This window comes from Rhododendron vialii, chromosome 4a (assembly GCF_030253575.1).
Source record: "Rhododendron vialii isolate Sample 1 chromosome 4a, ASM3025357v1".
Taxonomy (NCBI): Eukaryota; Viridiplantae; Streptophyta; class Magnoliopsida; order Ericales; family Ericaceae; genus Rhododendron; species Rhododendron vialii.
In genome coordinates, this window is record NC_080560.1 from 15,026,147 (window position 1) to 15,051,130 (window position 24,984).

Here is a 24,984-nt window from a genome sequence, read left to right on the forward strand (position 1 = left end):
GGGTTATTACACTACATGCATTGGCCCAATTTATTCTCTTGTTGTTCATTGGAGCTGAAACCCTAAATTGTTATTGTGTTCTTTTTTGACAGTTAAACTTAGATTGTGATTTTTTTTGCTGGTATGAGCCATGTATTTTGCAAGAAAGGGCTGATTTGGGGCCAATGATGGTTCAGACAAAAACAAAGCCTATGAGGATTGTTGAACAATGTGAGTTCAATATCCATTAGCATTAGTGAAGAAATATAAAGGACAACAATTACAATGCAGACGAAAATTGAAGCAATGCAAAAGGAGATTGATGCAATGCAAGTGAGAAATGGGGGGAAACTGAACTAGAATTTTGTTTGGGTTGTTTTTTCTGTGTTATGTGGTACATTTATGGCAAATTGGGTTAAATTAGCCTGTTAAATTAGAATGTTCATGGATAGGAAAAATGAGGCGAAATGCGTATCTTTACATTATTCTGCCCTCTTCTCTGTCTAGTTTCTATTACTCTCTGTTTATTGTTGTAATCTTTCTACTTCAGTTTATGGTTTTTGACAATTGATGTTTATAATTATGAGAAGGCAATGGGTTTTTAGCTTACAGTGTGATTATGGAGTTTTTAGCTTGGATATGTTTTTTTCCATAAAAGTTGAAAGTGGTAAGAGTGGGTATTCTCAGTTGGGGAAGCTCAGTTTGTACAGTGGTTTTCTTTAACATTGTTATAAATGAAACCAATTTATAAAAATGGAAGTGGAAGCTGCAGGCAGTCTTGCATTGCAAGTTGGAGTTTTTGGATGTGTTAGGCTTTTGGTGTAGATATTTCCCCTATATCCAGTGACTGTGTCTCTGGTTGCCTATTTCCATTTTTGGTTGCAAACATAAAAATAGTTAACAATATTTAGAACTAATGCAACAACAGTTAACACGTTCACTTAGAACAATGTTTAGTAAACTAGGTATATGAAACACTAATTTGTTTGAAGAACACTTTTACACCTCTACAGCATTGGAAGATCACTAATTTTTTTTCAAATACAGGATACATCGTTAATTTAGATGGAGCTCATTTGCAACCACTAACTACTAATCAAAATGGCAGAACAAATGAATCTTAAAGAGGTTCAAACCACATCCGATTACACTATGAAAACCAAAAATGTTATCCTGAAAAGATAACTGAGAGAGAATTCCAGGAAACTAGTTCGAAATATTCGTAAGACTCAAAACTCGTCCACAGAATAAGATGCAAACATAATACCAAGGGAATCAACTCCCATGAACCAAATGCAGTACAAACCATCAAAAAATGAGAATCTCAATAGACAAAACCAACAAAATTATCCAGTCAAGTATTCCTCTCATCGACCATTCACTACCAACAACAAAAAAATGGACAGTTGTTTTCATAACCACTACAGTTTTCATCTACCATTTAAGTCCAGTTAAGTTAACAAAGATCTATCATCTACCCAAGATCTTCCAAATCATCACAACCTCTATGTCTCTATATGCCTTCCGAATTTCATCTCCATATCTGCAAACCTATGTAGTTCCTGAAACACAAATAAAATTAGCATTCAAACCATGCATAGTCATAGTCAATGTCTATTTGAAGTGCGTATTTCACTTAAAAAACACTTACATTCTTCGTCAAAGTCATCATCGTCGTCATCCAACCTAACATCTTGTGAAGATCTAAAGAAATAAGGACATCAATTAAAATATGTTCCGTGTATAAACAATTCAAATTACAAATTACATATTAACATACACTTACATGTTCATAAGCATTGGACAATTTCTTTTGTCATGCGATTGCCCCGTTAACCCACAACCATAACATTTCCTACTTTTCTTGATGGCCTTCTCTTTTCCCCCTTTCAAACACTTACCACAACTCTTTACCCTAACTTCAAGCGGTTCTTTCAAACCATGTTGGCTTCCGAGAGAAATAGGCAATTGGATAGAACTCGTTGAACCATCTTGGCAAGAATTCCTCATCAATGCAATCTTCTTTTGACTAGCTAGCAAAGCTTCTCGCACAACTTTAGTTCCTGCTTCATCTAATACAGCGTCATCAATAACAGTAGAAGCAAGTTAGAAGAGACTCTGCCGCCTCACAAAAATTGAACTGCCGCATATTTCTTTAACATTACTGCCCAAGTCATCCATAACTCTGCCCGATTTTGCTGTTTTAGTCCACTTCTGCAAGATGAATTTAGAAGTGAGTTCCCTAATCTGCATTATGAACAAGTATGCCAACATGTGCCGACATGGACAACCATCGAATTCAAACATCTTATAACTGCAACTCACATGGTTCGATGACTTGTCTACCGAAACCTCATGACTTCTTGAATCTTCCATTTCTTCCCTCTGAACCTTTCAAACACAACGATATTCATCCTCATGAAATTTCTTAACCACATAGGCACCAACTTGAAATAGTTCCTCCTGAAATTTCTCAAATGCATGAAGTGTCTATAATTTTTTTTTTTTGATCCGCATGAAGTGTCTATAATTCACTCATTCTTTTTTCCATCAAACACGCGGTTTTCAAGACTGGCTTCTCATTTATATCCTTGTGGTCCAAATCCAATTTGTTATATCGTACATGTAACGCCCTCAATTTTTCAACGTAATAAATAATCCATTTCAACAAAATATCCTCACATATCATAAATTATACCCCAAAGAGTTCCCATATGTTTATCTTACAAAACAAATCCCCAAGATTAATGTTATACAACTTTGGCACTCCGGCCCTAAGTAAAACATAAGTACATGTACGAACAAACCGTTAGGTGACAAATGGTTTAGTAAAAAAAAGGAATTTTTAAAATGAATAGTTATAAACCCATTCTTATCAAAAGAATGTCTTTACAAGATGTTTAAGTAACTAAAATGAAGTTAGCTCCCAAAAACCTTCATGTCCAAGCACACGACTGCATGCAATCAATTGTCCAGCACTTTGTCCTGAAAAAGAAAGATTAGGTTGAGCTACACTAGCCCAGTAGGAAATTCTTTACCAGTTCTATATGTAAATATAATGACGTATGCAAGTGAGATGAAGACAAGAGATACAACTCAATCGACGGAAAACAACTGGTTTAAGGGTATTCCAACGTTCAGTATAATCACTCTAATACATGCCAAGAGCACAATGTGCCGCCAAGTTCCCACGGTGTCAACAACTCAAGTAAACTCGACACGACTCGCTATCGTCAATCTCCCTTCATCGGTATTTCCACCTCTTGCGTTATCGTATAACACCATGAGGATTACCGTGTTACCACCCCTTTGCGTCACGGTGATCCCTAACGACTCGGGTCTCCGTATTGCCACTTCTTGCATTACGAGACCGTCTAAGTCTCGTATTACCACCCATTGTGTTACGAGACTTCCTAAATCAACTTCTGACACAAACAACTTTTTCCTTACTCGATATACAAGTTATGACCTTCCCAAGACTGCAATCATACATGACATATTCACGACATGCCAACTATATCACAAATGTGCCACAATGTTCATAAATAATCAATCAATCACAAATTGCATCTTATTGACATTTTAACCTAGTAAACTATTATTCAATCCTTCCTAACGGAGGGCCAATGGGTCAAGAATAATATCTACTAATCATAGGAAGTCATAACGATAGAACGAGAATCTTATGAGTAGCCGACGGATGTTGGTAGACTAACACACCCCCAATCTAATAGTTATAACTTTTTGTGTACTCAAACTCTTAAGGTGATTTCAGTGGCAATGAAAAGCTAACTTTAAGACCTTTGAATCGATATAAAGTTTGCGTGAATCAGACATCTGACGAGGAAGTTATGGCCGTTTGAAGTTGGGCTGAAACCCAGAAGATGAGCAAAATTTCTAAAGAGGGAAGGGGTATATATCGATACCCCTTATTTGGGTATCGATACCTGGCTGTAAATTTCCAGAAAAGGAAGGGGTATCGATATCGATACCACGCAGTTCTGAGCGATTTTCTGCAGTTTCAACAGACTTTCAAGCACCAAAGGGGGGACGATCAAAGCACGATTCTCACACCAAATCAACATATATACATATAAAAGAGTTAAAGAAGTCTCTACCTCATGACGATAACAAAGGTCCAAATTATTAAAGCAAGCCCTAGCCTCCTTGAACTTCAATATCAAGGAAAAACTCTCCTCCAAGCTTTACCCAAGGATTTTCAAGCTCAATAACATAATTACAATGTAGGAGGGAGGTTGATTCTTGAAGCAATTGAGAGTTGGAGTGGGGTTTTTAGTGAGAGGGGGAGAGAGAGATGGCCGGCTAGAGAAAGAGAGGGAACGGATGAAAGAGAGAGAGAGAGAGAGAGAGAGAGAGAGAGAGAGAGAGAGAGAGAGAGAGAGAGAGAGAGAGAAAGAGAGATATTTTTATCTCCTACATACACACACCTCATATATATACTCCCATATCTTCCAATCACACCTACACTCCCTTAAGTCTCAATTCCTTAATTCTAGTCCTCAATTTAAATATCCCCCAAATAAACATATTTTCCCCAATTAGACATTTAATAAACATTTCAAGATTTAAATTTATACGGGTCTCTACAGTACACGTGCAAGTGTCCTATCGAACCGTGTCACAAAATCCAACATTGAATTATCTTCAGACACATACCTCTTGAAGAATGAATGAGAAATTTCAGCTCTTTGACTACTTGTCATGTGGGCAGATGAAACGTGTTTCGTATGTTAGAAATAATTGATTTTGATTATATTTTTGGCATAATTGATTTCTTAAAAAGCAATGTTAAAATTGCAGTTATTAAAATCTCACCAATATACATGATCAATTTGTGTACAAATCTTTTCTAGGAAAGAAAAGTCCCCTGGCTCGTACTTGTCTTTAGCATGACAAATAAAGGAACCCTTTATTAAATCTTGGCCCACCTATTTTATGACTTTGGTCCTTACTGGTTTTGGCTATTTATAGGCATCCTATTTTGTCAAATAAAAGAAAAAGTTAGAAGACTTAGAAACTCTCTTTTGCAAAGTAGAGACAAGTGGACAACCAGTAGTTTCGGCAGTTTTGGTTCAGTTCACCATTGTTGACTTTGGAGTTGTGCATTAGTTCACCATTGTTGACTTTGGAGTTGTGCAAGATCGTTGCAGACCAAAATTTTCAAAAGATCAGTTCACCATTGTTGACTTTAGGAGTTGTGCATTTAAGCCTCAAGATCATTGCAGATCAAAATTTTCAAAAGATTTCGACTCAACGGAAAGAACACAACGTTCATATTTTCTTCCTTATAAAAGAAAGGCTTCTGCACCAGAAGAAAACAACAAAAAAAAAAAAAAGGCTTCATCAGAGAAAATACTTAGAGCAATCTTCTCATACACTTCATTTTTTTTACAATCACTTTGAGAGATTTGTGAGCAAAATTGTTATATCTACTCTTTGAGGATTGTTGTAATTGTGAGCTACAAATTCTATTATCTTTTGAGCGATCAAGTGTTTGAGAAATCAAACACTGGTTCTGTAATTCCAAAAACAGGGGTTTTTGTTTTTGGAAGGGGTGTTTTTTTTTTTAAGGATTTTGTACTTTAAATCCTTGCGGTTGTCTAGCTTCTCCGGAAAGCTAGGAGCGTCGGTAATTGTAAGCACCCGCAAGGCTTACTGGTGTAATTCCATTTTTATTAGTGGAACCTTCAAGCGATTGTCTTGGAGAGAAGTGGAGTAGGCTGGACCGTGGACAAATTCAGACCGAACCACTATAAACTGGTTTTGCACTTCTTAACTCTCTCTCTATATATTTGCTAATTAGTTATTTGCCTTGTAGATTTTAACTGGTAATTTTTAATTAGCAACCGTATTCACCCCCCCCCCCCCCTCTAGGTTGCTGTCTGGGTAACAATTGGTATCAGAGCTTGGACTCTTGTCTAAAGACTTTACAGTCTAAGAGTGATTATGGCAACCACATCCTCACACATCGAGGGTCTATCAACCAACAGACCACCTTTGTTCAATGGAACAAACTTTGCCTACTGGAAAAATAGGATGAGAATTTATATCCAGTCCATAGATTATAGTTTATGGAAAATTATCACGATCGGACCCAACATCCCCATGAAAACTGTAGAAGAGACCTCTGTGGTCAAGACTGAGGCTGAATGGAATGATGCAGATATGCGTTATATAGAATCAAACTCCAAGGCTATGAATATTTTATATTGTGCTCTAGATTCTGCTGAATATAATAGAATCTCTATCTGTGAAACTGCTAAAGAAATTTGGGATAAATTGATAGCTACTCATGAAGGAAATAGTCAAGTAAAGGAATCAAAAATAGATATTCTAGTACACAATTATGAACTGTTCAAAATGAAACCTGAAGAATCTATTTCTGATATGTTCACTAGATTTACTGATATCGTTAATGGTTTAAAATCTCTTGGTAAATCTTATACTAACTCAGAAATGGCAAGAAAGATTCTCAGGTCCATGACAAAGTCTTGGGATACTAAGGCATCAATCATCTTGCAAACCATGGACTTCTCCAAATGTACTATGGATGAACTTATGGGCACTCTCATGACAGAAGAGATACATCGCAAGCTAAATGAGGAAGTCGATACAAAGAGGAAAGATATCGCTCTAAAAAGTACTACCAGTAAATCAAAGAACACCGAGGAAGCAAGTAATGAAAGCGATGATGATGAAGAGATGGCCTTAATCACAAAGAATTTCAAGAAATTTCTCAAGAAAAAGAATGACTGGAAAGGAAGGAAATTTCTCAAAAAGAATGAGAACAAAGAAGATGATGGCAAACGTGATGAGATGATCTGTTACAAATGCAGAAAACCAGGGCATATGAAAGTTGATTGTCCTCAGTTCAAAAGGTTCAGCAAAAAGGACAAAAAGAAAGCAATGGTAGCAGCTTGGGACAACAGTGAGGACAGCAGCTCAGAAAGTGACGAGGAAGCTGAAGTGGCAAACCTCTGTTTAATGGCACTAGAAGAAAATAAGGTATATCATGACTCCTCATCTCTTTCATTTGATGAATTACAAAAAGCTTTTAGAAGTTTGCTAGTTGATTTTGAAAAAGTAAAATCAAAGAATAAAGCTTTTAAGAAACTCGCCAAAGAACTTTCAAATGAAATGAATAATTTGATTGACGAGAAAAATGCTTTAGAAGAAGAAAATGAAAATTTGAAAAATAGTTCTAACACTGATCTTCTTGATAAAAAAATTAAAGATTTAATTACAGAGAGAAATGCTCTGGAAGAAGAAAATGAGAATTTGAGAAAAGCTTCAAATGTTGATTTTTTGCATAAACAAATTGATGATTTAACTAAATCTCTTGAAAAATTAACGATGGGTAAAGAAGCCTTAGACTTACTTCTTGGAAAACAAAGATGTTCTTTTCATAAAGCTGGAATTGGTTATAATCCTGACGAACATAAAAATCTTTACAAAAATCTTTTTAATAAAAGCACTTCACCTATTCGTCCTAAAATTACTTGTCATTATTGTGGTATAGTAGGACATATTTCACCTTCATGCTCTATGAAGAGACTTTCATCTGTTCATGTTAACAAGACTTGGGTTCAAAAGAACCAAACATACCCTATTCAAGCTAACCAACATGGACCCAAGATGATATGGGTACCAAAAATCAAGTTTTGATATGTTATTGTAGGTATGTCTCAAATCCATATCAACTAAGGGTAAATGGTACCTTGATAGTGGATGCTCAAGGCATATGACAGGAGATGAAAAGGCTTTCAATTCTCTAACTCCAAAAGATGGAGGATTCGTAACTTTTGGTGACAATAGCAAAGGAAAAATCATCGGTATAGGTAATATCGGTATATTTCCTTCTCCTGTTATAGAAGATGTCTTATTTGTTGATGGTCTTAAACACAATCTTATTAGCATTAGCCAATTATGTGATAAGGGTAACAAAGTTATTTTTGAAAAATCTAGTTGCATCATTGAGAGTATCAAAGAACACAAAACATTATTTGTTGGCCAAAGACTTGAAAATGTTTATATTGTCAACTTAAATGATTTGAGCAAACAAGGTGTAAAATGTTTTTCTGCAATGAGTGATAATAGTTGGTTATGGCATAGACGCCTTGGACATGCACACATGGATGCAATTTCAAAACTTTCTAGAAAAGAATTAGTTGTTGGTCTTCCAAAAATCAAATTTGAAAAAGATAGATTGTGTGATGCATGCCAACAAGGTAAACAAACAAAAGTTTCTTTCAAATCTAAAAATGTTATTTCAACTGCAAGGCCATTACAATTATTACACATGGATTTATTTGGCCCTACTAGAACAGCAAGTCTTGGCGGCAAATACTATTGTCTTGTTGTTGTGGATGATTTCTCTAGATTTACATGGGTTATGTTCCTAACTACTAAGGATGAGGCTTTTCCTTCTTTTACAAAACTATGTAGAAAAGTTCAAAATGAAAAAGGATTTGTTATTTCAAATATTCGAACCGATCATGGTAGAGAACTTGAAAATTCTTTATTTGAAAAATATTGTGATGATCATGGTATAGATCACAACTTTTCTGCACCTCGCACACCTCAACAGAATGGGGTAGTTGAGAGGAAAAATAGAACTCTTGAAGAAATGGCGAGAACAATGCTGTGTGAAAACTCTCTACCTAAATACTTTTGGGCAGAAGCCGTTAACACTGCTTGTTATGTTCTAAATCGAGTCTTGATTAGACCTATCCTCAAAAAGACACCATATGAGCTATGGAACGATAGAAAATCCAATATTGGTTACTTTCATGCTTTTGGTTGTAAATGTTTTGTCTTAAACAATGGAAAAGATCATTTGGGAAAATTTGATTCGAAATCTGATGAAGGAATTTTTATTGGTTATTCAACTTCAAGTAAAGCATATAGAGTGTACAACAAACGCACTTTACTTGTAGAAGAATCTGTTCATGTTTCTTTTGATGAATCTAATCCATCTACTGCTAAGATTATTATTGATGATGATGAGATAGATATCATAAAAGAAGTGCAAGACTTAACTATTAGCAAAGAAAATAGTGAAAGACAACAAGAGAGCACTAAAGCAAAGGATGATGTGGCTCATGATCAATCACAAGATCCTATCAGCAATCAAGATCTACCTAAAGAATGGAGATTTGTGCAAAATCATCCAAAAGATTTGATTCTTGGAGATGTTTCAAAAGGTATATCTACTCGCTCATCCCTTAAAAATATTTGTGGTAATTTAGCTTTTGTCTCTCAAATTGAGCCTAAAACTTTTTTTGAAGCTGAAAATGATGAAAACTGGATTTTAGCTATGCAAGAAGAACTGAGTCAATTTGAGAGAAATAAAGTTTGGAATTTAGTGCCTAGACCTCATGATCACACCATCATTGGCACTAAATGGGTTTTTAGAAATAAATTGGATGAATCAGGAAACATTATTAGAAATAAAGCTAGATTAGTTGCACAAGGCTATAATCAAGAAGAAGGCATTGATTTTGATGAGACATTTGCACCTGTTGCTAGACTAGAAGCTATTCGGATGCTACTTGCATTTGCATGTTTCAAAGATTTTAAACTTTTTCAAATGGATGTGAAAAGTGCATTTTTAAATGGCTTTATTAATGAAGAAGTTTATGTTAAACAACCACCTGGTTTTGAAAATCATTTATATCCTGATCATGTTTATAAGCTTTCAAAAGCTTTGTATGGTCTAAAACAAGCTCCACGTGCATGGTATGACAGACTTAGTTCTTTCTTACTAGAAAATGGTTTTTCTAGAGGAAAATTAGATACGACTCTTTTCATAAAAACCGAAAATCATGATATGCTTATTATTCAAATTTATGTTGATGATATTATTTTCGGTGCTACTAATGAAAAATTATGCAAAGAGTTCGCTAAGTGTATGCAAGGGGAGTTTGAAATGAGTATGATGGGAGAACTCAATTTTTTTCTTGGACTCCAAATCAAGCAATCAAAAGATGGAATTTTTATAAATCAAGCAAAGTATACGAAAGAACTTCTCAAAAGATTCAACATGGAAGATTCCAAAATCATGAAGACTCCAATGAGCCCAACCACTAAACTCGACAAAGATGAAAATGGTAAATCAGTAGACACTAAAATGTATCGAGGTATGATCGGTTCACTTCTTTATCTTACTGCTAGTAGACCTGACATCATATTTAGTGTTTGCTTATGTGCTCGTTTTCAATCTAACCCAAAAGAGTCACATTTAGTAGCTGTAAAACGTATTTTTAGATATCTTGCAGGAACTCCTAATTTGGGGTTATTTTTTCCTAGAAATACTTCTTTCGACTTAATTGGTTTTTCTGATGCTGATTATGCCGGTAGTAAAACTGATCGTAAGAGCACTAGTGGTACATGTCAATTTCTTGGAAACTCATTAGTATCTTGGTTTAGTAAAAAGCAAAATTCAGTTGCTTTATCGACTGCCGAAGCTGAGTATATAGCTGCTGGTAGTTGTTGTGCTCAATTATTATGGATCAAACAGCAAATGGAGGATTTTAATCTACATTATGATCATATTCCAATTAAATGTGATAATACAAGTGCAATCAATTTAACAAAAAATCCCATTCAACATTCTCGAACAAAACATATTGAAATTAGACATCATTTTATACGTGATCATGTTCAAAAAGGGGACATCGTTCTTGATTTTGTCAGTACCGACAAGCAATTGGCGGATATTTTTACAAAACCCCTTATTGAAGAACAATTTTATTTTATCAGAAGAGAACTCGGGATGTCTAATCCATTCTAAATATTTTTTTTGAGATTTTTTAGTTAAATTTAGTATTACTTGTCTAATCATTTTTTTTGGAGTACTTACCATCATAATGTTTAATAAATCACTCCGAACATATTACACTTAATTCTATGCTACATTAAGGGGACACAACAATAAACACCCGAACACAATTTTCTTCCCCTATTTTTGTCTTATTCGGCGCGGCAACCCCTATCCTCAATTTCAAATTTCAAATTTCAAAATTTTTTTCTTTCTCAACACTTCTCTCATACTCTATAAATTCAACAACACAATCTCTATCTCTTCATCTATCTATCTCTCCTTCTCTCTCGGCCTAAATCTCTCCAAATCTCTATCCTTCCAAATCGAGCAATGGCAAACTTACCGCAAGGGTTACCGTTTGAGTTTTACGAAAGAGATGCCGAACGAGCAGAGTTCAGGTTGTTTATCCAAACCATTTGGATGCAACTCTTTATTTTCATTCTGCTGTGTGCGTTACTTACAATGAGAATACCACCATGGTTCGGGTGGAATGTAAATGTGGATACTCTGTGGTATTGGATTGGCATTGTAGCTGCCGTTGTAGCAGCCATTATTCGAGCATACGAAAATCAAAGACGCCAAGCTTTCGATGAAAGAAGATAGAGTGCTACAGGGCAAGAGAGGCATGGTGCTGGAACCATGGCCATATTGTTTTTCTCTTTTTCTCTTTTTTTTGATGATGTCACAGGGGGAGAAAAAGAGAAGTTTTATTTGATCTATCGTGCTATTTTTAATATTTTAAACTGTTGTGGGCTAATTTAAAAAAAAAATTGCTTGCTATGATCTGTTGATTATTGCTATTACTCGTTGATCATAGATAACTGCTTTGGTGCATATATTAAGGGGAGCATATATGTAGGGGGAGCATTTGCTTTTTTTTACTTAACATTGCTTTTAAAAATTGTATTTTGTGTCATCATCAAAAAGGGGGAGATTGTTAGAAATAATTGATTTTGATTATATTTTTGGCATAATTGATTTCTTAAAAAGCAATGTTAAAATTGCAGTTATTAAAATCTCACCAATATACATGATCAATTTGTGTACAAATCTTTTCTAGGAAAGAAAAGTCCCCTGGCTCGTACTTGTCTTTAGCATGACAAATAAAGGAACCCTTTATTAAATCTTGGCCCACCTATTTTATGACTTTGGTCCTTACTGGTTTTGGTTATTTATAGGCATCCTATTTTGTCAAATAAAAGAAAAAGTTAGAAGACTTAGAAACTCTCTTTTGCAAAGTAGAGACAAGTGGACAACCAGTAGTTTCGGCAGTTTTGGTTCAGTTCACCATTGTTGACTTTGGAGTTGTGCATTAGTTCACCATTGTTGACTTTGGAGTTGTGCAAGATCGTTGCAGACCAAAATTTTCAAAAGATCAGTTCACCATTGTTGACTTTAGGAGTTGTGCATTTAAGCCTCAAGATCATTGCAGATCAAAATTTTCAAAAGATTTCGACTCAACGGAAAGAACACAACGTTCATATTTTCTTCCTTATAAAGAAAGGCTTCTGCACCAGAAGAAAACAACAAAAAAAAAAAAAAAGGCTTCATCAGAGAAAATACTTAGAGCAATCTTCTCATACACTTCATTTTTTTTACAATCACTTTGAGAGATTTGTGAGCAAAATTGTTATATCTACTCTTTGAGGATTGTTGTAATTGTGAGCTACAAATTCTATTATCTTTTGAGCGATCAAGTGTTTGAGAAATCAAACACTGGTTCTGTAATTCCAAAAACAGGGGTTTTTGTTTTTGGAAGGGGTGTTTTTTTTTTTAAGGATTTTGTACTTTAAATCCTTGCGGTTGTCTAGCTTCTCCGGAAAGCTAGGAGCGTCGGTAATTGTAAGCACCCGCAAGGCTTACTGGTGTAATTCCATTTTTATTAGTGGAACCTTCAAGCGATTGTCTTGGAGAGAAGTGGAGTAGGCTGGACCGTGGACAAATTCAGACCGAACCACTATAAACTGGTTTTGCACTTCTTAACTCTCTCTATATATATTTGCTAATTAGTTATTTGCCTTGTAGATTTTAACTGGTAATTTTTAATTAGCAACCGTATTCACCCCCCCCCCCCCCTCTAGGTTGCTGTCTGGGTAACATCGTATATGCAGGAACCCATCTGTCATGAATCTCATACATATACTGCAACCATGGATTGCTGGACATGTTAGATTTTTCTACAACATATACCCATGTTGCGTCAAACTTCTCAGGGCTCTCGGAATTCCAAATACATTTTCTGAACTCCTCATAATGTTGTTTATATGCCAATGCACCTAATTTCTCAAAAAATTTACTAACAATGTGCCAAATACAATATCTGTGAAACGTATTCGGAAGAGCATTGACAATTGCTTTTGTCATTGCCAAATCTTGATCTTGATCAGTTATGATCATTTTGGGCGGTGTTCCAGGCATCGCTTTCAAGAATTCCTTGAAAAGTCACTCAAAGGATTCACTTTTTTCGTTGCTTAAGAAAGCATACCCAAAAAGCGTTGTCTGCCCGTGATGGTTAACCCCTAATAGAGGTGAAAAGATCAAGGAATATTTGTTTGTGTTGTATGTTGTATCGAACACCACCACGTCCCCAAAATATTGGTATGACTTCCTAGAGGTAGCATCGGCCCAAAAACAATGAGTCATCCTGTGCTCATTATCTTCCTCGATTGTATACGTAAAACCTAGATTCTTTTCTTTTTCAGTCTCAAAATGCTCTTTCAACATGTTGGCGTCATGTCCATCTAAATATTTCCTCGTATCCCTTTGAGAATTATAAATATCTCGTCGTAAACATCCAACATTTTCAAGACTCCCGGCTTGCAACTCTAAAATACTCATTTGTTGGCTGGTTGACACATTTGCAGCTGCTAGTTGTTGCGTTAATGCTTTTTGTGCAATTGACACTCGACGATGAGATCTCAAGAAATGCACCTTTTTTGGTGTCGTAAGAGGGTGGCTATGCCCCTCCACAAATTGGGTGACAACAAATCCTTCACCTGACCGATTTTTTACGACTGTTAGTTTTGCACCACATTTCTCTCTAGTTAAACCCCGCTGTCGTTGAGTGGCCTCTGAACTTTTACTCTCCCCTTCTTTGTAACAAACATTCTCTTTCCTAATGGTTTCACCATTCTTATCCGTCTTACTAGAATGGATTCGCATACTAAAACCAGCTTCAAATGCGTAATTGTTGTAAAACTTCTTAGCATCATCTAAGCTTTTAAATTGTTGTGTAAGTTTTGGTATCACTTCGTTTTTAACTTGAGGAGTGTAAAGTACTTCAGAAATAATTAGCAAACTCCTCACACGGTTGAGAAGGTGACAGTGAGAGTAGTTGTAAATCATCCAAAGACTGTATTCTAACCACCAAAAGACAAAACAATAAATAAACTATAGTGATCATAACTACACTATTTTTCTACATGAGAGAAAGAGAGAAAGAAAGATACCTTCGCGGTGGTGGTGGTGGAAACGAGGGGGTTGGATTGACATTGGAAATATGTTCTTGTTCCATTTCTTCTTCTTCGTTCCTTCTTCGGTATAGTTCAAACTCTTTTCCTCTTTTAGAATGTGTAACTGGAAATAACAAAGACTATCAAATCGAATTAGTATTAGAATTAGGTTTTTTTTAAAACCAGAATTAGTGACCACAGGAAGTTCATAGCAGAGAACATGGTCCAGGACTCAAGATACCAAGATTCAACAAAAATGTAGAATGTTCAAAGTTGCAGGTTTGATTAGAGAGATATTTAAATAAGAATCCAAAACTACTAGGTTTGTGCCAAAAAATGCCTTCTAGGATGGCCTTTCTGTTGCTAATAACAGTTTGATAGAAAAACTAATCACATCTAATTTAACATGTCTAGGGAAAATTACTTCAAATTTGTGTAAAGAAAAATATAGCAAACGAACTAGTGGCATGCTCCTTATCTACATACAGCATGAGCTAACACCCCATTTTCCTCACTCTTGCTTGCTTTATACACTAAATGAGTGTTGATGGCACACATAAGCACAGTACCCCATTTTTTTGTATGGAAATTATCAAATAATATCAGAGATTACAAAAAAAAAAACTAATTTTTCGAAAGCAATTTTTCACAAACCCAAAATTAGTCGACTTTAATAGAGAGAGAGAGAGAGAGAGAGAGAGAGAGAGAGAGAGAGAGAGAGAGAGAGAGAGAGAGAGAGAGTTTGTTGTTCGTCTTCGTTTTCCAGAGCTATGTCTTCGTTCTTCGTCAATCTGGTACAAAATAAGGAGAAAAAAACCCCCTAATTTACAGTCTGATTGAGAGAGATACGAGTTAGAGATTCGAGAGAGAGATACCTGGTGGGCTTCGATGTTCTTCTTCGTTCTTCATTGATGGGCTTCGATCGATTTCTTCATTCTCCTGTGGATTTCTTTGTTCTTCGTCGATGTTCTTCTTCGTTCTCTCTCTCTCTCTCTTGAGCTCTTGAGCTCTCTTTTACGTTGAAAAAATGGAGAAAAAAAGGGAAGACCGTGTTTTAGGTGTTTTAAAACCGTGGCCGTTGGATTAAATCCAACAGCTGTCCATCGCGTCCCGCACCAGCACCCCATCCGGGATCCCTTAGGAGGTCCTTACTTTGTGTGTGTGTGTGTGTGTATATTTGGAATATACGATTTCCAATTCCCACAATTATAGGAATATATATATATGTATATATATATATATATATATCTACCTATGGGATATACAGTTTCCATTCTACAATTATAGGCATTATGCTAATCCCAGCAAAAACTGTAGCTCTCTCTCCTCCTATCTCTAAATCGAGGAACCAATATACCCACCGTCACCGATCAACTCTATCGTCTCCACCCCCACCGTTGCCAATCACCCTCACCATCACTATCAACTCCACCATTGTTGTCAACCTCATAGTCGCTGACCGCCACCATCAAACCCATCATCAGTTCGGATCTTTCTCTCTCTAGATCGATGACTGTCGTCGCCGCCAAACACATCCACCCCTCGGTCGCCATCAACCACATCGTCGCACCGCCACCCTCCCATGCCTTCAGGCCATCGCCGTCAACCGCACTTCGGCTTTGGTATTGATGTAGAATAAAGTGTGCTTTGTATTTTTGTCATGATTTTTCTTTATTGTAATTTAGTCGGGACAATTTTACAATAAATGTTCATGATTTTTTTATGTTTGGTCTTGCTATTGTCAGCCCACTGGGCTGACGATAAGTACACTAGAAGGCAAGGAAAACACGTATTTTTGTGTACTTTTTATACCATTTAATACACATTTACACACGCACTATTGTCAGTCTATTGGGCTGATTTTTGAATTTTCCTTTTATGTTTTATGGTGATTTCACCAATTTCGTCATGATTTCGGTATGTGTTTTTGTTTCTCTAAATTTTGTCATTATTTCGGTTTAGTACAGTTTCGTCAGCACAATTTTATGATACGTGTTCATAATTTTTTTTTTATGTTTTATGGTTTTATGGTGATTTCACAAATTTTGTCATGATTTCGATATGTGTGTTTCGATTTTTTTGAATTTTGTCATTATTTCAGTTTAGCGTAGTTTCGTTGGCACAATTTTATGAGGCATATTCATGATATTTTCTATTTCATGGTGATTTTACAAATTTTGTCATAATTTCAGTATGTCTGTTTCGATTTCTTCAAATTTTGTCATGATTTTGGTTTAATGTAGTTTCGTAGGGTATTCATGACAAATTCATGGACGTATTCATTTTCAAGTTTGGTAGATGTTAGTTTTATTTTTAATGTTGTTTTTAGATTTTAGATGAGAGAAAATTAGAGAGAGAAGATTAGGATAGAAAAAGATAGAAGAGAGAATTAAATAAAGGGAAAAAAATCGAAATGGTCCCTATAGTTTAGTATTTGTGTCAACTTGGTCCTTGCAATTTGAATTGGGTCGATATATACTTTGTAATTTTCATTTTGTTCCAACTTGGTCCAACTACTAACTGTCTTTAGCCTCCGTTAGCCCTAGACACAAATGAGTTCATTTTCTAATAAATTACCGAACATTTTCTTCTCGAACCTCGTAGACCTAAAACCTTTTCCTAAAAAAGTAAAACAGAGTCACTTTTATTCTTAAAATCGGATTCTCTGGCCCGTGTTCTTTTTTCTAAAATATTTGAATTATTCTTCTGATATTTAAAAGGCGACCAGGCACGCCTAAACTCTACGCCCGGTGGAGATAAGTTTTTTTCTAAACCCCTTTTGTGGCCCAAACTATGGCCAAACCTAATTATCCTTTACCCGAAGATATGTAGGTAGTTTGATGAAAGCTCGGTTCCTTTTGAAAATAAAACCCACTTCATTTTCTAAAATTTAAACATTTTTCAAAAATATCCAAACCCCTTTTATAGAACACAAAACTCATCAATTTTCTTTTCTTTTCAAGAGTCACGTCGCAATCCATAAGAATCGGATCACTTATTCATGCCCTAATCTCTCTCACTCCTTCCCCCGAAGGCGAACGAGACACGTTTCGGTAGAAGGTAAAATCCCGGGTGCGACAAATGGAGAATAGAAGCCGTGAAAAAAATGGAGAATGGAACAATGAGACTCTGTGTTTTGGTTCAAAGGTATATTAGGGTAAGAAGAGAATGACAGATTATGGTTTTAATCCTAAAAAAGCAGCCCATTCATGTCTGGGATTTACGAAATCTAACGACAGTTAGTAATTGAACCAAATTGAAACAAAATGAAAACTACAGAGTGTAAATCGAGCCAATTCAAACTGTAGGGATCAAATAACACTAAACTACAAGGACCATTTCAGTTTTTTTCCCTTAAATAAATTAGGAAAGATAATGAGAGTAAAAGATTATAAAGATTAGTAGAGAGAAAGGGTAATTTAGGATTTATTTGAATTTGAGGATGAGAAGATAAGTTTTTAAACCCACTAGGATGATGACTTAAGTATTTATATAGGGAATGACCCCTATTTAAGTTCCCCATAAAAATATGGACTGAAGTTGAAAAAAATTCATATAAGATGACACTGTAGACAAAAAATATCAATTATTTGGTATTTTCGTTTTTAGTGAAATTTTTTATTTTTTGCTTTCGATCATAACTTTTTAGTCTCTAGACTCCTTCCCTCGATGATTAACTTGAAAACCAAAACGTGAATTTACAAAAAAAATCAAAAAAATACCGAAATGGGAAATTTAAAAAAATATAGCATGAATTCACTAGGTCCAATTTATTGAAACACTCATTCTACAATCACAAAAAATTACACAAATTCACTCACATTCATATTGGGACCTACACACTACACCTCTAGTGAATGTGTGTGGGACTCACTAAAAGATGTGAATATGTGTGTATGTGTTTGTGGTTGTAAAATACTATTATTATTATTATTGTTATTGAAATTACTCTTGAAATTATCCCGGGTCAGCCCTATTCCGATAAGAACCAAATCATCCCAATTTATAACCTACCCGGATCTCCTAGCCAAACACACCGAAACACACTCAGAAACCCTACATTCTCTCCCCCATATCACATATAAACTCTTCGCCTCCGCTTGCTAGGGTTTCACTTGTCTCTCTCTAACCTCTCATTTCGCTATCTATATCTCCATCTCTATCTCCTCCAAACCAAAACCCTAGACACCAACAACCATGGCCGAGAGAGGAGGCGGAGGCGACCGTGGCGGTTTCGGGCGTGGCTTCGGAGGCCGCGGGGGCGGCAGGGGGGGCGATCGCGGCGGGAGAGGGGGGCGCCGCCGCAACCCCCGGCGCGAGGAGGAAGAGAAGTGGGTCCCCGTGACGAAGCTGGGGCGGCTGGTGAAGGACGGGAAGATCAAGAGCATTGAGCAGATCTACCTCCACTCTCTCCCCATCAAGGAGCACCAGATCATCGACACCTTAATCGGACCTTCGTTGAAGGACGAGGTCAATCTCTCTCTCTCTCTCTCTCTCTCTCTCTCTCTCTCTCTCTGTATATATATATATAGAGAGAGAGCCCCTTTACGATTTTGGAAAGAAATAAAATCCATTACTTAGGCTCTGCTTCACATAATGCGCGAGCGGGAGGGCGGACTTTACGGGTATCGTAAAATTTGCGAGACCAATGATTGAGAGAGCGAACGCAGGCTAGTGGAGGGTTATGTGACTAAAGCTTGGGCTAGCTTCAATGCTTACTTTCATTTTTCCGATTCTAGTGTGAGTGTATGAGTGTGAGGTTGGTAAGAAATTCCCTGCTTTTTATTCCGAAACCCATTTGAATAATAAGTTTTGATGGAAAATTGGAATCTCGAATAATACTCTCTTTTAGCGATTTCATCAGATATTTTGAGAAATGTATAGCTTAACCCCAAGTTTTTCCTGTCACTTTTGCTGAAAAACGTGTTGTACTTCCTTGATTTGATGGGAACAAGTTGGTTCTCGTTTAACACTAATTTTGGGGATGGGAGATCATTTTGTTGTGTCTTTTTGGGTTGGTAAAGAGCTCGAGATGTCAACATGCTAGTATTGGGTGGGAATTGAAAAGAAAGTGGAATTCTATCACTTGTTTCAATGATCAAAAGAGGTGAGAAGTTGTGAAAAACTGGAGATTAGTTTTGTTTGTTACCAAATCTATGTCGCCATTTTTGTTGAGATTTGATGAGAAACCGCAACCATTTCTTTTCCTTTCCTTTCTCACAATACACGTGGGGTGTGTGTGTGTGTGTGTGTGTGAGATTCAAACAAATGAAAACCCAGTACTAGCTTTTGCAACATTGTTTCACATATTTGTCAAACTTAGATACCTAGTTTAAAAATCTGGGTCCGGCCATGTTTCAGGTGATGAAGATCATGCCAGTGCAGAAGCAGACTCGGGCTGGTCAGAGGACCAGGTTCAAGGCCTTTGTTGTTGTTGGTGATGGCAATGGCCATGTTGGTCTTGGTGTTAAGTGCAGTAAGGAGGTGGCGACAGCTATTCGTGGCGCGATTATTCTTGCTAAGCTGTCAGTGGTTCCGGTGAGGAGAGGGTACTGGGGGAATAAGATTGGGAAGCCCCATACTGTGCCGTGTAAGGTTACAGGAAAGTGTGGTTCTGTTACTGTCAGAATGGTCCCAGCTCCCCGAGGTGCTGGTATAGTGGCGGCAAGGGTGCCAAAGAAGGTCCTGCAGTTTGCTGGGATTGAGGATGTGTTCACTTCTTCCCGTGGCTCAACAAAAACTCTTGGCAACTTTGTTAAGGTTTGAGCTACATTATGGACTTTATTTAGAATTGTTTACTTTATCAGATCATAGCTGATTACACTTCTTGTTAACTGATGGATACATGCACGTATTGTCGTTGTCTATTTTTCCTCCAGTGATAGAAGTGTTTGGTTAGGTATTGAATAAGTATGTGGTTGTATGTGGTTAGTTTGAGGAGTGGAATTTGAAGTGCTTTCTGTTAAATGCATGTGTGAGAACAGTATATTTTCTTAATCAGTTGTGCGAGAGGTCATCCTTTCTTTGAAATGATAGGGATAAGTCTAATGGATTATGTTGCATTGGTTTTTCATAGAAGGTGTTAGATTGTATGAAAGTTAGATTGTGCTATAATCCTTTGGCGGATAGGCATTTATTTGGTTGCAGGTTAGCAGGTCTTATCATGCATGATAAAAGCATTATTATAATTTTAATTGCATGGTTATTTTTGGGAGGATCGGAAAAGGTGGGATTGTGGATTGGGAAAGAGGGACATCTAAATGTACTTGTGATTACCTGATTGGATGAGATTATGCAAGTATAAGCGATATTATATGGGAAATGATTTTGCCACACTCTTTTTTGTTAACGTCACTCCCCTGCAAGTGTATTTTTGCACCAAAAATACACTTGCATGGGAGTGGCATTAACAAAAAAGGTAGTGGCAAAATCAGCAGCCTATTATATTTGTTCTGTTAAGAGTTAGATAAAAGGTAGGAGGATTATTCTTTACTGTTGGATACAGCTATTACTCCATATGGGAGACTAAATTACACAACGTACCTCAATTATGGGGTGTAACAAAAGTCTTGACTAGGTTAGGGATCACATGTTCCCCAATCCCGTTATATATTTATAAAAAATGTGCCGTGAGGTAATTAACTTCCTTTCTTTTTGAAGATGTAGTTATGGAGCTCATGTATTATGTACTGTCAAATATGTTTTTTGGAATGTCAATCACATTTGAGCACCATGTTAGAGTTAGATAAAAGGTAGGAGGATTGTTCTTTACTGATGGATACAGCTAATACTCCATATGGGAGATTAAATTACACAACGTACCTCAATTATGGGGTGTAACAAAAGCCTGACTAGGTTAGGGAACATGTTCCCTAATCCCGTTATATATTTATAAAAAACGTGCCGTGAGGTAATTAACTTCCTTTCTTCATGAAGATGTAGTTATGGAGCTCATGTATTATGTACTGTCAAATATGTTTTTTGGAATGTCAATCACATTTCGGTAAGTTGGAAAATGCATTCTGTCTGTTGGTCATTTTTGTGCTGATTAAAATTGTTTAGCTACTTTTGCGTGCAGGCCTAGTAACACAGCATTGTTAGATACAAAAATCTTTCTGAGTTTACACATAAAGTTATCTTGGGAGGGGGCCTCTATTTTTTAGTGGAAGCTACCTAGGTCTCCTATTTGTATTTTTTTCTCTGGAAATTTATGTGTGCGTGCAATTCATGTGTTATTTGCAGGCAACTTTTGATTGTTTGATGAAGACGTATGGGTTCCTTACCCCAGACTTTTGGACAGAGACTCGCTTTGTGAAATCCCCATACCAAGAGTACACAGATCTGTTGTCGCTAAAGCCATCCAAGGTTACTTACGTGGAAGATGTTCCAGAGAGAGCTGAAGTTTGATCAGGTTATGGTTTTAGCAAGAGATCAAGAGATGTTTTCCTTAAGCTAAAATGTTTTTGTTCTCTGTTTTATGGGATGCTACCTGCAGTTTGATTCTGGATTTGTTGAATCGCTACTCAAATTTTGAATTTATGTGGTGCTTGCTTGATCTTCCATGGATTTTGGATTTGGATAATATAATGGCGCTTTAGTACTTGTTGGATCAATAGATTCCGTGTGAAAATTTTCAAGTGAAGATGGAATAGGTGGTCTCTCTTTTCGTGTCTGTTCCTATTAGAACATCATAAGTATAGGTTGAAGTCTGAAGAGAGGGAAAGGGGTCCAGGTGCCTCCGGTAGCCTCTGGTCCTCAGTAACCTTTGGTTTAGGGTTTGACTCTTATTTGCGTGCCATCAATTTTGTGTCTGGATGGTTCGTATGAAGTTTTGTCGGGATTTTAATTGGACCTTGTATATGTGGACGGTGAATTGATTCCAAGATGAGACCGCAGATTGAGATGTCAAAGAAAAGGAAGCAGAAGAAGTGGAGTGGGGTGGCAAGTGATACCCACAACGGTTATTGAACAATGGGGATCCCCTTATTTGAATTGTGATGCAAGATGAATTGTGTTTTTATGCAACAAAATGTGAGAACTTGCAACTAGGAGGGAGAGTTGGAACCGGGGATCTTGTAGGGCGGCCGATCTGGTTGTCCATTTCGGCAATGAATGGCTTGGATCTATAGAAGCTTGGATTAAATTCGAGTTGTCGGCGTCAAAATGAACGGTTGGATCGGTCGTCCTACAGTCCCTGCAATGCGGATTGCTTTGCAAGATTTCCAAATTTGAGTTTTTGACCCACTCCATTCATAAACTCTCAGAGTTTATTCACGACATGCATCATATAGATTGTGCTCATATGTAGAGGTACTTGAATTTTTTTGAAAAGAGAATAAATTCTTTACATCGCCGGTGTAAAATATTTGTTTTCTCCAAATCAATTGCATCACGACGCGTGTCAAAATAGTGGTCCCAATTAAAAAACATGACGACGTGACGTAATGTAATTGATTTAGAGGAAATAAATGTTTACACCAGATGTGTAAAAATTTTATTCTCTTTTGCAAAGTGTATTATTAGCGACAAATTAATTGGGTATTCTCTTTTTTGTTCTCTCGCTTCGCCATCTCCACATTAACCCATCCATCAGGGTATTGTCAACCTCAAATGGTAACAAAGATTAGGTATTACTATCAAGTATCAACCCAAGAATTTCTCCGTTAACTGCTTTTTGTGTTTTGTTTAAAATATGTTAGTACAAGATCGCGTGTGCCCCATTCGCTAGTCAATAATCTGAGCCCATGCTTGTAAATTGAATGGACTAAATTTCATATTTTCACAGATTTTTAGTCATATTATTCTCATCTAGTCTTGGATTAAATTTTTTTTTTCCACTGAAAAAGGAAGTGATTTTATAATAAAAAAAATGCAGTCCAAGGACCGAACATCATAAGGGCGAGACTTGCGAGGTATTGAGGGACAGGACCCCTAACACTCCAATCTAGCACCTAATAGAAAGCGCTTAGCCAATGAATAAGCTACCTTATTTGTAACGACCCTGATTTTCAGTAAATGAAAATTTCGTAAAATATTTAAATTTTGTTTTAATTACTTGTTTTTACTTTTAAAAATTTCTTTTAATTTCTAATAATCCGTCATAATTAGATTTTAGTCCTTAAAATTTATATTTCTTGGCTAGAAATCCTACATGGCAAGTAGGGTTAGTTTCTAACCGATTAGTTGGAGAAACCGAACTACCAATCTACCTAGTTACAATTCCATAACCCTAGATGGACCTTTTTGACCGTCTTTGAGCCTTATGAACCCTTTCAACCCTAATTGAACCTTTTTGACCTAGAGAGGTCATCATTATACTCCATGTCTAGTCGTTTCAACCTTAGTCATCATCATTATTCCTTTATCCATTGGATAATAAATGTTAGGAAAATTTTTGTCCCTTGGATAATGGAAGCTAAATTTGCCAAAGTGTTTATATATTTGACAAGACAACTCATGCCATCATTTTACTACCAAAAGAAGTCATCATTTTGCTTCCAAAAGAAGCAAATTTAGCCTTGCCATGCATGCAAGCCTAGGAAGAATAGCCTTGAACCTAATTCCCCTCTTAGACTTACTTTCCTAAATTTTCCTAGATGTACATATATATATATATATATATATATATATATATATATGTTCATAGTACTAGAGAGAGAGAGAGAGAGAGAGAGAGAGAGAGAGAGAGAGAGAGAAGCCGAGAGGGAGAGGGAGAGGGAGAGAGGGAGGCCGAGAGGGAGGGAGAGAGATGGAGTGTGTGGTGTGCTTTGTTCACTCCCACAAGCTACCCCTTTAGCCTTAAGCCTATTTATGACTTGTCAACCCATTTTTAGTCAATTTCTAGCATAGAATCCCTTTAATCATCCTAGAAATTGACTACAACCTAGCCTAGGATTGACTAAACATGGGAAGACTACACATTAGTCTAGCCAACATTTCCTTCTTACTTGCAAGACTTACCAACCTAGGTTATAATTACCTAGGATTGCTTTTAAATCTTAGAAAATCTTCATAATTACCTATTCTTACACCTAAGTTGGATTGACAAGTCTTGGCATGCATGAAAAGCTTGATTAGACAAGACCATACCTTTCATAATTACCCTTTTAACCATTGGACAATATTTGCTAGGGAAAATTTTATTCATTGGGTAATAGAAGTTAGTTTGGCTATAAATAGCACCCCATCTTTGCCATTCAACACACACCTCCACCCATTCAACTTCTCTCTCTAGAATCCTTGCAATTGTTATTTGTTCTTCTTGTTTTTGAGTTCTTCTTGTGTTCTTTAAGAAACTCATCCTAGGCCACCACTAAACCACCACTCGACCTCCCTTTCGATCCAAAAAGTTTAAGTAATTTAGTCAAGAACAAGTTTCGAGAGAAACCTTTCTCTTTCGAAGCTACCGGAAGCTTACCGTAAGAAGTTACTCCGTTCGACCGCCGACTTACCTTTCCGTAGCCATCCTACCGCCAAGAAGAACTGTAGATTATCCTTATCCCCTATCTCTAAGTATACGTAGAATGTCCCTAGCCATTTTCTTTAAGTATAAAAGGTTATATCACCTATAAGGTTTGAAATGCATAATAATTAACAAACTTGTTTTCGCTAATGGAAGTATGAGCATGTTTGAATAATCGACTTTTACTCTAATAAACGTGTGTTGTTTTGAACTTCTCACAAAGGAAGAAAGAACGATTTTTGAAAGAT

General features: G+C 36.5%; 3 protein-coding genes across 3 annotated transcripts; 1 reads left to right on the top strand and 2 right to left on the bottom strand.

Moving 5' to 3' along the window:
• Positions 1 to 1,484: 1,484 nt before the first annotated feature.
• On the bottom strand, positions 1,485 to 2,355 carry LOC131323721 (uncharacterized). Its single transcript, XM_058355566.1, has 4 exons — positions 2,145 to 2,355; positions 1,766 to 2,051; positions 1,631 to 1,683; positions 1,485 to 1,522 (listed from the first exon to the last, which is right to left on the bottom strand). The coding sequence occupies exons 1-4, from the start codon at positions 2,353 to 2,355 to the stop codon at positions 1,485 to 1,487; spliced, it is 588 nt and encodes a 195-aa protein (XP_058211549.1).
• A 10,909-nt stretch (positions 2,356 to 13,264) lies between these two features.
• LOC131323722 (protein FAR1-RELATED SEQUENCE 5-like) lies at positions 13,265 to 14,832 on the bottom strand. The gene is made up of 3 exons (XM_058355567.1): positions 14,761 to 14,832; positions 14,272 to 14,398; positions 13,265 to 14,181 (listed from the first exon to the last, which is right to left on the bottom strand). The coding sequence occupies exons 1-3, from the start codon at positions 14,830 to 14,832 to the stop codon at positions 13,265 to 13,267; spliced, it is 1,116 nt and encodes a 371-aa protein (XP_058211550.1).
• A 3,498-nt stretch (positions 14,833 to 18,330) lies between these two features.
• LOC131322714 (small ribosomal subunit protein uS5w-like) lies at positions 18,331 to 21,887 on the top strand. Its single transcript, XM_058354136.1, has 3 exons — positions 18,331 to 18,744; positions 19,636 to 20,034; positions 21,517 to 21,887. The coding sequence occupies exons 1-3, from the start codon at positions 18,472 to 18,474 to the stop codon at positions 21,679 to 21,681; spliced, it is 837 nt and encodes a 278-aa protein (XP_058210119.1). The 5' UTR covers positions 18,331 to 18,471; the 3' UTR covers positions 21,682 to 21,887.
• The last annotated feature ends 3,097 nt before the right edge of the window (positions 21,888 to 24,984 follow it).